The sequence below is a fragment of the Argiope bruennichi genome, chromosome 11 (genome assembly GCF_947563725.1).
Source record: "Argiope bruennichi chromosome 11, qqArgBrue1.1, whole genome shotgun sequence".
In the NCBI taxonomy this organism is placed as follows: Eukaryota; Metazoa; Arthropoda; class Arachnida; order Araneae; family Araneidae; genus Argiope; species Argiope bruennichi.
In genome coordinates this window covers 39319218-39333752 of record NC_079161.1, presented here as the reverse complement: position 1 = coordinate 39333752, position 14535 = coordinate 39319218, and the positions used below count along the sequence as shown (strand labels likewise).

Genomic DNA, 14535 nt, shown 5'->3' with positions numbered 1-14535 from the left:
GCCATCTTTTCCGCCAAAAAATTCTTCCATTTCCCCCACCGCCAAAAGAGCAAGGCTTCGGTTTTTTTCTCCCAACAGAAATGAGGCTAGGGTTAACGTTTTTCGGCGGATTATCTCAAACGATTCTGTTTATTTTCTTAATGTTTTATGCATTTAAAATTAAACATTGTTAATTAATCCATGTTTCAGATTCATTCTGATGTACTTTTGAATTAAAATAACACAGAATAAAGGAAATTAAAAATGTATAATCTGCATAGCGTTACCCCAACTGGCGTAGAAAAATTAACGCATTTGCGTTACCGGAGCTGGTGAAGAAAATTCACGCATGCGCATTCTGATTGTTGCCATGACAACCGTTATCAACGGATGATTTAAATTATTTTTAGGTTAGTTGCATGCTTTTGTAAGTAAATTGTATTTATGTTAGTTATATATTTTTTGTATATGCTTATAGTTTAAAGTACATCGTTTTTTAAGTAGTTTTTTAAACCTGTTTTCAACCGATTATTTTAAACGATTCATTTTATTTTCTTAAAGTTTGATGCATTTAAAATTAAACATTGTTAATAAATCGATCTGTTCATGATGAATCTGAGAAAATTTTGTTGACAAATTCTTGAGATATTACATAACTTAAGAAAGATATTCTTTAGTGCCCATAAAGTTTAAACGCTCAGTGACTCTATTATCAGTAATCATATTATTAAAAAAAATGCTTTGTTTCAGTAAAAAATATTATTATATTAATTGCAGTTTAATCATTTCCATTTTAATTTTAAGCATAAATTCTACCGGAACTAACAGAAAATTAGAGAGATACATATTATGTTATGGCTGAAGGACTTTATATTATTATGAGTGAATTACATGACTATCAAAATTTGAAGCTTTAAAATATTTGATGAAGAAGCTATTAAAGTAGGAATTACATAAAATATTTAATTATTAAAATTTTAACGAGCATTAAGATTGGCGAACCGGCTGGTCGCTAAAGGCGGCTAGTATTTAATAAAGTGAAGGTTTTTGAAAATTGATATTAATGAATACGAATTAAAAATTATAACTGGAATTCATAATAAATAATAGATAGTAATTGGAATTAATAATTGGTAAATAATAACTGATAGTTGAAATTAATTACTCAATGAAATGCAATTTTTTGAATAGTTTATTAATAAATATTAATTAATAACTGATAATTTGAAAAAGCAGACGCTGAACGAAGAAATCAATAGCAAAATGGGATTTTTTTTTATTTTATTAAATACTTTCTATAAATATGAAACTTTTATCACATTCGCATTGACTGAGAAAGACATAATAACAAAATATTAAGTAATCATCGTCGAATTAATACAAATGAAATAAACAGAATGGGAAACATGCGTTTAATCAAATGAAATCATTTGCACAACCAATCAAGTATAAAGACAGTAAATCAATAGACAGGATAAATATAGAAATAATACATTTTGGGGTTTTTTTATATAATTGTTTCATTCAATAATACATTTTGAAACAAAAAGTAAATTTTAAATGCGAAATTCACATTTAACTAAATCAAATAAACAGTGAAATAAAAAAAAAAATTAATAGATAGAAAATTATAATTTCGTTGAACATGAAATTAATATACAGGATCTAAAACTCGATCAATCGAAGTCATACGGGAATGGATGAAAACAACATATCTTGACTTTGGTTGAAATTTAGTTTAGGGTGCCCCTTCACCTCATCAAGGATGCCAACAATACCGAGTCGCCAAAGATTGGCAATAACTGTTTTACAGCACTGTTTATCCAATCAGCGATCTTGATTGATGACTTGGCATTTTTGGCGAAGTGAAAGTGTACCCTATACTAGATTTCAATCCTGACTTTTAATACTAAGAAAGTAAACTGCCTCATTCGATAATATATTTTTGAAATAAAATTCATTGAAAACAACTTCATCTAATGGAAAATAAAATAATGGCCCCAATTTACAGATAACTATTAATATTGATATAAATTTTGACTGTGAAAAGATATCCTAAATGTTTCACATTTTAATCCCACTTTTGCAATAAAAATATGTTCGCCACCAAAGGAATGAAAAAGTTTAAAAGATCAGAATAATTTAAAGAGAAATCTGATAATTTTTCATTAGCACGGCTCGTACTTCTAATTTTTCGTTAGTCAATGCCAAGCTGAAATATGGCACTAAAGTTGTCGCCAGTATTTGGCGACAATTGATAGCATGCTAGTTGAAAAGTATCGCAATTTGATTACCAGATTGCAATTTTAAAATAATTTAATATCTTATTGTAAGACTTAAGATTAATGCCCAATTTCTCCTCAAATGCAACAAATCGTGTCAATAATCCAGAAGACTGCAACATTAGACGTCATCAAGAAATAAAAAAAAAACCCGGCATTAATTTGTAATTAAAAAATTGACAGAATTGAAATCATCCCCAAATAATACAATTTTGGTGACTAAACATAAAACTGTCTAACCATTTTATTTAAATTTTCATACAATATGAAACATAATTTCAAGAATAAAACTTCATCCATTATTTGCATACTTAATGAAATAAAAAGGATGGTTACATATATTTAAATGCATATGAATTAACATTAATATGGTACACACTCACAAATGGGTTAATAGTGCATTTAAGTAAAAATAATGAAATATTGAGAATTAATAAATATTTGTTTTATGATAGGAAAACACAATAATAAAATAAGTAAGTACGTAGAAAGGAACTAATTTTGATGCATAAAAAAGCTAGACATCATTTTGAAAGAAGAGTTATTTCATACAAGTAACTTTATTTTCAGTGCACGCAATAACAGCATAAACAAAAGTCAGAGCATTTCATACTTCATGCAAAAACTATCTGTCTTCTGTAGACATATCGAGGTGTAAGAACATTATCGCCTTATTTTTCTGTCTTAAAGTTTATAGTTAAAAGTTGTTGTTGTTGCAAAAGAACGAGATAGTATCTATGCTTTGTTAACTATCCCTTGAAACAAATTATATAACTAACCCTTGAATTAATTAAATAAATGTCTATTCAATGTTAAATATCTTATATTCTAAAAAACACGTGAAAAGGGAAAAAGAATGTGCTTTTATATAGTACGTCTTTCGAATGCCTAAATTTCTGTTTCTCACTCTCCGATGTACTAGTCTTCTAAAATTTTCTACTGTTTGTTTTTCATGAAAATATAAACACACTTGTTTTTAGAATTTAATCATAGTTAATGAATTATTTAAAATTAAATTTTAGTTCCATACGAGACGCGAAAAAGAACAGAACACGATATTCCTTAATATTTATAAGAACAATTTATAAAATATATTAAAGTCAAAGATTGGAAAATTGAAAAAGTTGCTTTAAAAGTATACTATTATTATAGTATTAATAGGTAAAAAGTTTTGTTATAAAATTTGAATACCGAAATAAAATTTTACAGTCGTGAAAACTAAAAGCAACACTATGTAAAGAAAATCGAAAAATTTAAGGAAAGCTTCTAAATATAAATTAAAAATCAAAACATGTTTATACATGTGATTAAATTCGCTATTCATTGAAGCTATTTTTATCGGTAGTTCAAGTGTCTAGGATTTTTATATCCAGAATTGTTACAAAACAAAAAAAGTTTTTATTTAGTTTTTAAACATTTTAGAATAATGTGTTCTAAAATTTTAATACACTTTTATTATTTATTGCAATCCAGCTAGCTATATTACGTGTTCATCAGTCACAATCTATTTGTCCTATCTATTGCTCTCAATTTGAATACCTTTGGCTATAATTTATAAGTATAGCTTGGCTCTGACGAATTGCGACGTAGAAATTTCTGGAAATTACACAAGTCCAATTTGATAAAATAATACAAATTTGTCGCATAAAACAAAATTTGCCTGGCTGCGTTTTCGCTATTTCATAATACGCCACTGAAGACATATTAATTATTAGAAATAGTAAAATTAGTATTAGCATTAAACTAAAATACCGAATCCATCTGTCACCACTATTTGCCGACAACGTAGTATAGGCATTAGCCATAAATAATAGCAAAATATTGGTGTCAAACCTTGGCGCATTAGCAATGCGGTTATGTCAATTAATTGTCGCCAAGCTTATACACTGGTATCAGCTGTTGCAAAGAACTACATTGTTTTCAAATATTGGCGACAACGTGCATAATTAATAGACAAAAATTGTAACCAAATATTGGCGACAACGTGCATAATTATTAGACAAATATTGTAACCAAATATTGGCGACAACGTGCACAATTAATAGGCAAACATTGTAGCCAAATATTGGCGTGTTAGCATTGGTACAGTGCTAAAGAAAAGACAGCTATTTGTATAAATAACTCCTCTATATACAAGACATGCAACAATATTTCTGGCTACCTTAAACTAACTAAAAGAAATTTTATTTCCAAAGAATGCACGAGCAGATGCAAGCAGAAATCCAGCCTCTACACATTCCGTACTGCATGCAGAAACTACCTGTCTTCTATGAACGTGGCGAGGCGCAGAGTTGACGAGGATAGTAGCGATAGGGGCGCAGACTCTGGAAGGGCGGAACCTGGACGCATTGGGCAGAAATTGAGGCAGCATTTGTGAAGAATCTTGCAAGGCGCGCATTCGGATAATGTAAAAAAATCCCAGGAAAAAGGAGAACATCAGAAGAGAATGAAAAATTTGACGTTGGGTTGGCATATTTTAGAATGCCAGTCAGTCAAAACTGCTGAAAAAGAAATAAAAAAATCAGCATTAAAAAGTTTTATAATATATATATAAAACAACACACAGATATATATAATAAAATGTTTTAAAAATATTAAAAACAAAACCTGCGGGGGTGGTTTCCCCAAAAGTTTCTTGTATACACTTTCATAAATGAAAACGCCTTACATGTTATTGGCGTACAATAGCTACGAGATATTAACCTTAGGACCTAAATTTAGCGTTTTCTCTGAATCTATCGTGTCATCCTTGGCGATTAATCCCTCCTACGCGTTAATAGCATCCGCAAATCGAATTTGAGTTTTAGACGCATTTTTGTCAATTGATTGAAACAAAGATTTGACAAAAAATTCCACCTGTAGTCACAAAATTCCATACCAAATTTTATATATTGTTACAAAACTTTTCTACAAATACCGCCAATCAATCGTAATAATTCAACGCATTTAATCGCCAGTTCAGCAGTTTGCTTCCTGTCTAATCCTCTAATTCCTGTAACCTCTTTTCCTTTTACTCTCACACACGACTTCACCGCAGCTTCAAAGTGCATGTCTTTTATAGTTCCGGGAGGCGGGGCTAGAATCTTCCAGAAATATATGTGTGTATCTCAGTTTCTACTGGATGGATCGTGAAAATTCTCGAACTTTCCAGTATTATCCATTTTGTCGCAAAAGTCACCAAATTCATCGTCAAGTCGCCAAATGGTCGCCAAGCTCTGAGCACAGGACAGATCTTACAACGGTTTTTCTTACGATGACGCTAGTCGTGCTGGGAAGCAAAATTACAGGTTTGTAACAATATTTAAGTCATTGCGTTTTTGAACTATCGTGCTTACATGTTTCTGAAAATACAGACTGACAGTCAGAACGTAGTTGGATTTGGCTCAAAATTTGACAAGTGTCTACACTATAGATGTCAAATCTGTGTACCACATTTTATCTGTCTAGCTCTCTTCGTTTGTTAATTATCGTGTTAACTCATATTCAAATTGCCGGACAGACGGATTTCTTCTGTTGAGATTTTAATCAAAATGTGATAGACATCTGCAAATTTGATATAAAGATCGCATATCGAATTTCAAACCTTGCAGCTCAAAGCAATGTTGCGTTATCTTTGTCACAGACAGAAAGATGGACGAACCGACATTTTTCCAAAATGTAATTTTCAAACTCAGATTTGCAACGTGGAGATTTTTCAAAATCTCGATTTTAAATCTTTTGAAGATTACTGTACTTTCTCTGTAGTACGTATAAGAGAAAGTCAAAAGGTTTTTTTAAACATGCTTTGTGTATTAAATAGTGTACTAAACCGATGAAAATAAATTTTATGATCAAATATCTGGAAACCACGGCGGAAAATTTAAAAGCATGGGACAGATATAAATTCTCTAAGTAAACTGGAATTTTAATAACCTTAGTGCCATACTTTAATTTAAATAAATATTTAGAAATTCTTCCCTTGTGGTATTCATCGGATGAGGATTTCTTTTTATCGTTTAGCTTTCAGATCCTTTCGATTTTGCAGCTTTTGTTGTGATCCCCACATTCAAGATAAAAGAATATTTTCTACATTTTAGCCACACATATCGCAATTCATTATTAGTATAGAACTGAGTAACCCCCCCCTTTTTTTTCATTTCATTTTCGCTTCTAGATAGTTACACTTGCATGGGGAAGGGATAGCCTGGTTGGTAGGGCGTTGGATTCGCGTACATTGGGTTGCGGGTTCGAACCTCGCCAGTCGAAGACTCTCTGTGTGTGTGGTGGCTGATATAAATCTGTCGTAGTCACAAAGTCCTTTATGTCGAAAGTAATACCACTAAGGGTACTGAATCAGGGGTGATCGTTCTCTGATTCAGGTCTAAATTAAGTTCTGTGGTTGAGTGAATGAAATGCATGAATGAAGTCCACCCCATAAAAAGGATTGTGACGTGTGTGTAGCTAAGTCGTAACCTTGGCCTCAGATGGCGCTACTGCAAAAACAAGAGACGTACCCTTGGTTTAAGATCACTTGGTTAAGATCTAAAGCCAGCAGGCTTGCCTATGACAAGTGCCATTAGAAACAACAACACTTACATGGAATCGAAGTTCTACTAAAATTTATCAATCGCTTGGGCTGTGATTTTTTTTTTTTTTTTTTTGTCATACGGCACTCATATCTCTACAAATTCAAAACTCTTGGATTTTTGGCCATGACGGTTGGGATACACAAACCGATACAAAATAAACAAGCATAACTGATACAAAACTGATCATGAGATTCTACAGTTGTAAATATAACACAAGCCGATAAACAAAAGCTCATGAAAGGTTTCATTCGTTGATCTATAATTTTAAAAATACTAAAATTAATTATAAAAAAAAAGAACAGAAAAGAAATTTTAATTAAAAAAGAGTGGAAAATTTAATTACCAAAGTAACAGAAGACATGATAAAAAAACCTAATTTATAATTTACTATTACCTTTATTACTTTTTCTATAAACTGGTGCATTCAGTTTGATTACATAGAAAAATATTTTTCATTATCTTTACTTATTATAGGATGATGTGTATATGTGTTGGTGGTCTATAAAAACCGTTTGACATAGAACAAATTCCACCTAGCACATATACACTTTGGTGAGTGAGAAAGTGCCTTTTAAGGCGATTTTCTTTTGAAATTTCAATTTTGAATTTAAAAGAAATTTTGAAGTTTTCCCATAAAAATATTATTGCCCCAAAAAGGTTTTTATACCATTTTAAAATTCAAAAGAATTGGTAATTTTTTCAAAGATACTAAGGATATCAATATTTAAAAATAAATATTATTTGATCTTCCAAATATAATAATTTAGTTATCGTGTGATATTTTCCTGAACTTTGACGGGTTTTTTTTTAAATATACCTTTTTATAACTTTTAATAATAACGTTCATTGTTCCAATAATTAAAATAATTTATCTTTTTATAGTTCTTGTACAAAAATATAAAAAAAAAATAAGAAGAAATACGATATACTTTCAAAATTAATGACAATGGACTGTCGCATAATCTGTTTCCGTGTAATATGAATTCGTTTAAAATAAATAATTCATATTCTTGGAGGAAAAAAAAACCTTGATTAGTTCTCATATAACGTGATAAACAATCTTGCTTTATTGTTTGCTGTAGATTTAACATTTTAATAATCGTATTGTCGTTTATTTTTAATTTTTTTGTTCGAAAAAAGAGATGTATGTGCTTACCATATGTTTAAACTTTAAAAATATTTTTCCCAACAAAGTCAATTTTATATCATACAAATATTTCCTTTAGTTTTAGGAACTTTTTCAATTTTTTTTTAATTTATTTCTCTTGATATGCTACATCATCCATTTTAATTGTAGAATTTGCTTTCATAATATAAACTTAAAACCAAAAAAGAAGTAAATTTGCATTTCAAAAATATTTAGTTTTTAATATTTGCTTTTGTATTTTTGCTTCCAATCTCGCATTGTTTTGATAAAAATTTCTGAATTTGCAGACTTGCAAACGATAAAATAAATAACGCTTTTCAATAGGACAAAATATCTTGCTACTGGTCTACAGGCTCACTTTTTATTTTTATTCATTAATCGATTGATTTTCGGTTTAAAAAAAATTCCCCTTAGAAGAGTCCTTTATCTTAGATGCAGATGAAGAATTCCCAACCGCCAAAATACTCAAGAAGCAGCTGCACTAACACCACAGTATTCTCATAGAACATGGCGAATATTAGATTTCAGTTGATGAGTCAAAGTAATGCAATCGATGAATCACTGTTAGAGAGAAGAGAACTATTTTTAACTTTTAACGGAACATCGTATGCTTCTTATCAGATGTTTATTTATTAATTTTTTTAAGTATGAACTGGAAAAATTTTAAATACTCGACATCAAACTTTTTAAAGATTACAATATTTTCTCTACATAAACTTCATACAAGATCTAACAAAACAACGTCGTTACCGTACTTGAGAGCAATCCAGCAGTACAAGATAAAATCGAGAATCGAAAGAGGAAGTGATATGACAAAATTCCAAGAGCTGAAATTGCTAATATATCTCGAGTATCCAGTTCGCGACTATACAGCCTAGTTTTTCAAAAACTAAAAATTGAAAATTTTGATTCTTATCTTAGGGTTACCTTTTCGCATCTGTATAATCATTTATCAGTGAGAAATAAAACCAGTTTGAGTTATTTTTTTTTAGAATTAGGCTTACGATTCATGTTAATGTTTTGTTTACGCTTTCTGCTTTTAAGTTTGGTATTATAGAATTTATGTTAAAATGTGAATAGTTCATATTCTTTAATTTACTTTTTCTCTAATACATTCTTGAAACGTACAGTGCAGTGTATAAACATATATAAACTATCAGTATAAAAACTTCTGTTTTAACTCGATGCGTTATAGCTGCGTTCACATTGAGATAAAAGGAGGTCTTAGTACTCAATAAGAAGTAAGAGAATACATACCAGGAAACCACCAATACTAGAAGACAAATTTTTGGTATAAATACTTTGTCTCTTGGTATTGGTGGGCAAAGAAATGAGTTCAAGGAACTCCGGCCTATCCGGCATTTTTTTTTTTTTTTTTTTTTTTTTTTGTTATCCCACCTGCCCTTCGGCTACATAAGGTCGGATACTCGGGAGTGTACTGCATTTGTAAATTATGGTAATCAGTAGAGGCGTTAAATATCGCATTTGGAGATACAAGCTGATCAAAAATCAGTCCAAAATGTTATAAAATCAATAGTTATTTGAATATGTTGATAAAATTTATTTCCAAATCTCACTTAAATTCATATTCCATTCAATTCCTCATTCCGTTAATTCAAAATATTTTGGTATCTTTCTTCTTCAGTTTATTGCACACAAACAAACGGATTGATTGATTATGCTTCTATGTATTTCACCCAAATTCGACGGAAATTTACAATTTTGGTTTATAAAACCCTCATTGATCCAGCAACTATAAACTGTAATGTTTTTTAAATAACTTCATGGGCTTAAGTTGAAGGCTAATCATGCTCTTGAGGGTTGATTTCTCTTGACGAGCACCGCTAGATTCGTAACCACGAAATTAGCCCAACGTAATGTGGTAGTTAACTAAATCAAAATTAAAAACTGGTTGTATTTTCTTTTTTACTGTTCAATGGGATGTTTGTCACAGCAGTTAGAAATAATTAATAAAACTATAGGATACAAGTATATTTTACGTTTCAACTAATTCGTTACATTTTTTTATGACATAGCCTAGGTATGTTATGACTTGTACCAGAAGGTATAATTTATAGTATACCTAATAATTTATACCTTATGGTTAATGATTAATGATTTTACCTTATGGCTTATGATTAATGATTTTATCTCATGATTAATGATTAATAATTTATACCTTATGGTTAATGAGTAATGATCCATACCTTATGGTTAATGATTAATAATTTATAACTTATGGTTAATGATTAATGATTTATACCTTATGGTTAATGATCTATACCTTATGGTTAATGGTTAATGATTTATACCTTATAGTTAATTATTAATAATTTATACCTTATGGTAAATGATTAGGAATTTATACCTTATGGTTAATGATTAATGATTTATACCTTATGGTTAATGATTAATGATTTATACCTTATGGCTAATGATTAATGATTTATACCTTATGGTTAATGATTAATGATCTATACCTTATGGTAAATGATTAGGAATTTATACCTTATGGTTAATGATTAATGATTTATACCTTATGATTCGAAGGTGATAGGAGAGCAATCGAAATTTTCTGTACCTGAAAATGGCAGTCAAGATTTGTTTTTATTTATATGAACTTAGCCCCTTGTTTGTTTTCGCTCACCAATTCCAATGTTGTCTGATACTGTACCCGATGTTTGTCAGTTATAGTTAATAAGTTTTTAAATTTCACTGGCGATTCATTCAGTGCTGGTAGCTTAATAGTACCATAATGAGAACATACATTTCCGATTGGTCTACTTCCGACTCACAACTCCAAGTCCCACAATGAGAACATTCATTGCTTATACTCAGATATCTAAATATTGAATCGATTTTTCACGTTCCACCGCCAACTTCACGATCAGCTTTTCTTTTCAAATTATCAGATTCTCGCTCGGTCTGTCTTCGCGTTTTTTCTTCATCTGATATAGTTGAACGCCTCATTATTATTTTTTAAAAAGCAATGCAGGGAGGGTTAACATGTGTATTGCTTAGATATTTAGACAATTGCTAACCAAGGGACAAAAAATTTTCATTACTCGAAAAAGGTAAACTAACCCGGAAGTTATTCATTAGTGTTGCTATAAATGGTGTGTATAAAAGCAGAATTAACAAATAATATTGTTTTGAATCGATTCGATATTAATTTGATATTAATTAAAGCTTTACTTTTCTCCCTTTTGTCACTTAGACATAACGTATGGGCATTTTGAAAGAACAAAAACGATTCAGAAATAACAAAAGCAATAAGCGCTATATAAATACTTACTGTGATGTTATAATAATTTTATTAAATACTAGCCGCCTTTGGCGACCAGCCGGTTCGCCAATCTTAATGTTCGCTAACATTTTAATAATTAAATATTTTATGCAATTCCAACTTTAATAGATTCTTCAGCAAAATATTTTAAAACTTCAAATTTTGATAGTCATATAATTCACTCATAATATTATAAAGGCCTTCAGTCATAACGTGATATGTATCTCTCTAATTTTCTGTTACCCCTCGTAGAATTTATGCTTTAAATTAAAGTGTAAATGATTAATCTGCGATTAATATAATAATATTTTTTACTGAAACTATTTTTTTCTATTATTTCTATATTCTATTTTTTTGTAATATGATTGCTGAAAAGTCACTGAGCGTTTAAACTTTATGGGCACTAAAGAATATCTTTCTTAATTTATGTAATATCTCAAGAATTTGTCAACAAAATTTTCTCAGATTCATCATGAACAGATCGATTAATGAACAATCTTTAATTTTAAATGCATCAAACACTAAGAAAATAAAATGAATCGTTTAAAATAATCGGTCTAAAACAGGTTTAAAAAAACTACTTAAAAAACGATGTACTTAAAACTATAAATATATACAAAAAATATATAACTAACATAAATACAGTTTACTTACAAAAGCATGCAACTAACCTAAAAATAATTTAAATCATCCGTTGATAATGGTTGTCATGCCAACAATCAGAAGACAATGCGCATGCGTGAATTTTCTTCGCCGTAACGCAACGTTACCGTAACGCAAATGCGTGAATTTTTCTACGCCAGTTGGGGTAACGCTATGCAGATTATACATTTTTAATTTCCTTTATTCTGTGTTATTTTAATTCAAAAGTACTTCAGAATGAATCTGAAACATGGATTAATTAACAATGTTTAATTTTAAATGCATAAAACATTAAGAAAATAAACAGAATCGTTTGAAATGATCCGCCGAAAAATATTAACCCTAGCCTCATTACTGTTGGGAGAAAAAAAAACTGAAGCCTTACTCATTTGGCGGTGGGGAAAATGGAAGATTATTTTGGCGGAAAAGTTGGCGGTGGGGAAAATGGAAGATTTTTTGGCCGGAAAGTTAGTTTTTAATTAATAATTAAAATTGTAACTAAAATTTCAAAATAAGCGACCCCAGGTGCACATTCCTGACCTCTAAGGTATACATGTACCAAATTTGGTAGCTGTATGTCAAATGACCTGGCCTGTAGAGAGCCAACACACACATACACACACATTGGGCTTTATTATAAGTATAAATTTCAAACAATACCCCCCTCAGGGGCTCACCTACTATAGGTGAGTACGGGTGTCCCAACCCCGAGGTACCCAGGGATCTTTACTCCCTTCATGTTCAAACTCCCCTACGTCTTCTGCTTTCTGCTTAATTTTTTCCTTCCCTCGACGGCAAGCGAGGGAGCTCTCCATGAGAAGCTGTCGCCGCTCTGTTTGCTTCTTGCTTCTCATGGACAGCCAAAAACCCCACGTGTTGGCCGTGCGTGGTGACCCATTAGACGGGTGGTACATTTCGGTCTCCGGTGTATTAATAGGCCGGTATCCCAGGCATTTAACTGGGCTGCTTAAGGGGATCAAGCGAAGGGGTCACTCCTTGGGTTTGGCTTTAAGGGTGGTCACTGTCCCCGGGGGTGACTCCTAGCGTATAGGTTCCGGCTAGCATTATGGCAAGTGCCGAGGCTGGAGATGGCCAGAGCCGGTGGCTGCCATCCCTTGTTGGGCTCCGTGGTGGGCGATGCCGTCGGGCCCGAATTCTTATCGCATGGGTACTAATGTTCTTCAACACTGTAATGCTTTTATAAAATTTTTTGTTGTTAATTCTGAAAAGTCATCTTTAAAATTTGTTTCACCGATTTTAATACATAAATCTGCACTAGGCGTTGTCGGAGAAGTTCAAAATATCAAAAAGTTAAATAATGGAAGCCTGCTTATTGAAGTAAAAAACAACCAACAGTCACAAAATATTACAAATTTAAAAAATATAGGGGACATCGATGTCACTGTTTCTGCCCACTGTTTCCTTAACTATTCCAGAGGTGTCATATCTGAAAAAGAATTCCAGAGAGATCTTGAAGAGGACCTTTTAGATAATCTAAAAGACCAAAAAGTAATAGCAGTTGGCAGGATTACAATTAAAAAAAATAATCAAAATCTTCCGACTAAACATTTAATTCTTACATTCAATACTCCAGTTCTACCGAAATCTGTCAAAATAGTTTATATTAATTGCCCAGTTAAACCATACATTCCAGAACCACTCAACTGCTTTAAATGCCAAAAATTTGGTCATTCTATTACAGCTTGCAGGGGAGATAAAGAAATTTGCGCTCGATGCTCCCTCCCGGACCACAATAGTAAAAACTGTACATCTACCACACAAAAATGTTATAACTGTCAAGGCGATCATCCATCTTACTTCCGTTCCTGCCCATGCTGCAAGCAAGAGAAAGAAATTCAAACCATAAAAATAACAAAAGGTATTTCATTTACAGAAGCACGCAAAATAGTAAGCGAAAGAACACCGAAAAGAAATTTCTCATATTCATCAGCATTAAATTCAGCCGTTCCAACTTCAGAACCACGCAATTCACAAAACCAACCATTAAAAAATATAGAAACGAATACTCATGCAATCCGCACAGCAGATCCTGACACCATAACTATAAAAAAAACTGACTACTTTGCCCTTCTGGAAATAAAAAAATCTTGGGAAGAAACTTCCTCTTCTCTCAAAAAGCCAAAACGGAAAAAAGTTTTGATGGAGGAAAAAATGCTGAAAGAAAAAAAGACACCCAAAGCAAAAGAAACAAATAAAATTGAAGAAAAGGAAGAACATTTTAAAATTCATCCATCTGATGACAGCATAAGTGGTATGGATGAGGACAGAGTGGATTCTGATCCCACTAATATTTCATCTCACTATTTTAAATCAAAATTTTTTAAAAAGTCTAAAGGTTGATGTTCTCTCAACTTCATCTTTTCTTTTTACTGAAGGCAATCTCTTTTTTTCCCTTTCTCTTTTTTAATCTTTATGTCTACATTCGTCTCTTGGAACTGCCGAGGGTACATGAATAAATCTTCAGAATTGAGAGACATTATAAACAAATACCATCCTGCCTGCATTGCACTCCAGGAAACCTACCTTAAAACTGACAAGCAGAACATACGGCACTACAAAAATTTCAGCAAGCACAATATTCAAAACCGATTTTCTGGGGGCGTATCAATT

General features: G+C 31.4%; 1 protein-coding gene across 6 annotated transcripts in view; it reads right to left on the bottom strand.

The window, feature by feature from the left end:
- LOC129957345 (beta-1,3-galactosyltransferase 1-like) overlaps window positions 1-14535 on the bottom strand; it is a 104410-nt gene that overhangs the window by 16877 nt on the left and 72998 nt on the right. For 3 of the 6 annotated variants that reach the window (XM_056069630.1, XM_056069624.1, XM_056069625.1), the window contains one exon: window positions 4522-4762. In XM_056069630.1, the coding sequence (XP_055925605.1) occupies window positions 4522-4734 (213 nt within the window). In that variant the 5' untranslated portion in view covers window positions 4735-4762. The remainder of the gene's footprint in view (window positions 1-4521; window positions 4763-14535) is intronic. The other 3 variants (XM_056069627.1, XM_056069626.1, XM_056069628.1) reach the window with 1 other exon arrangement.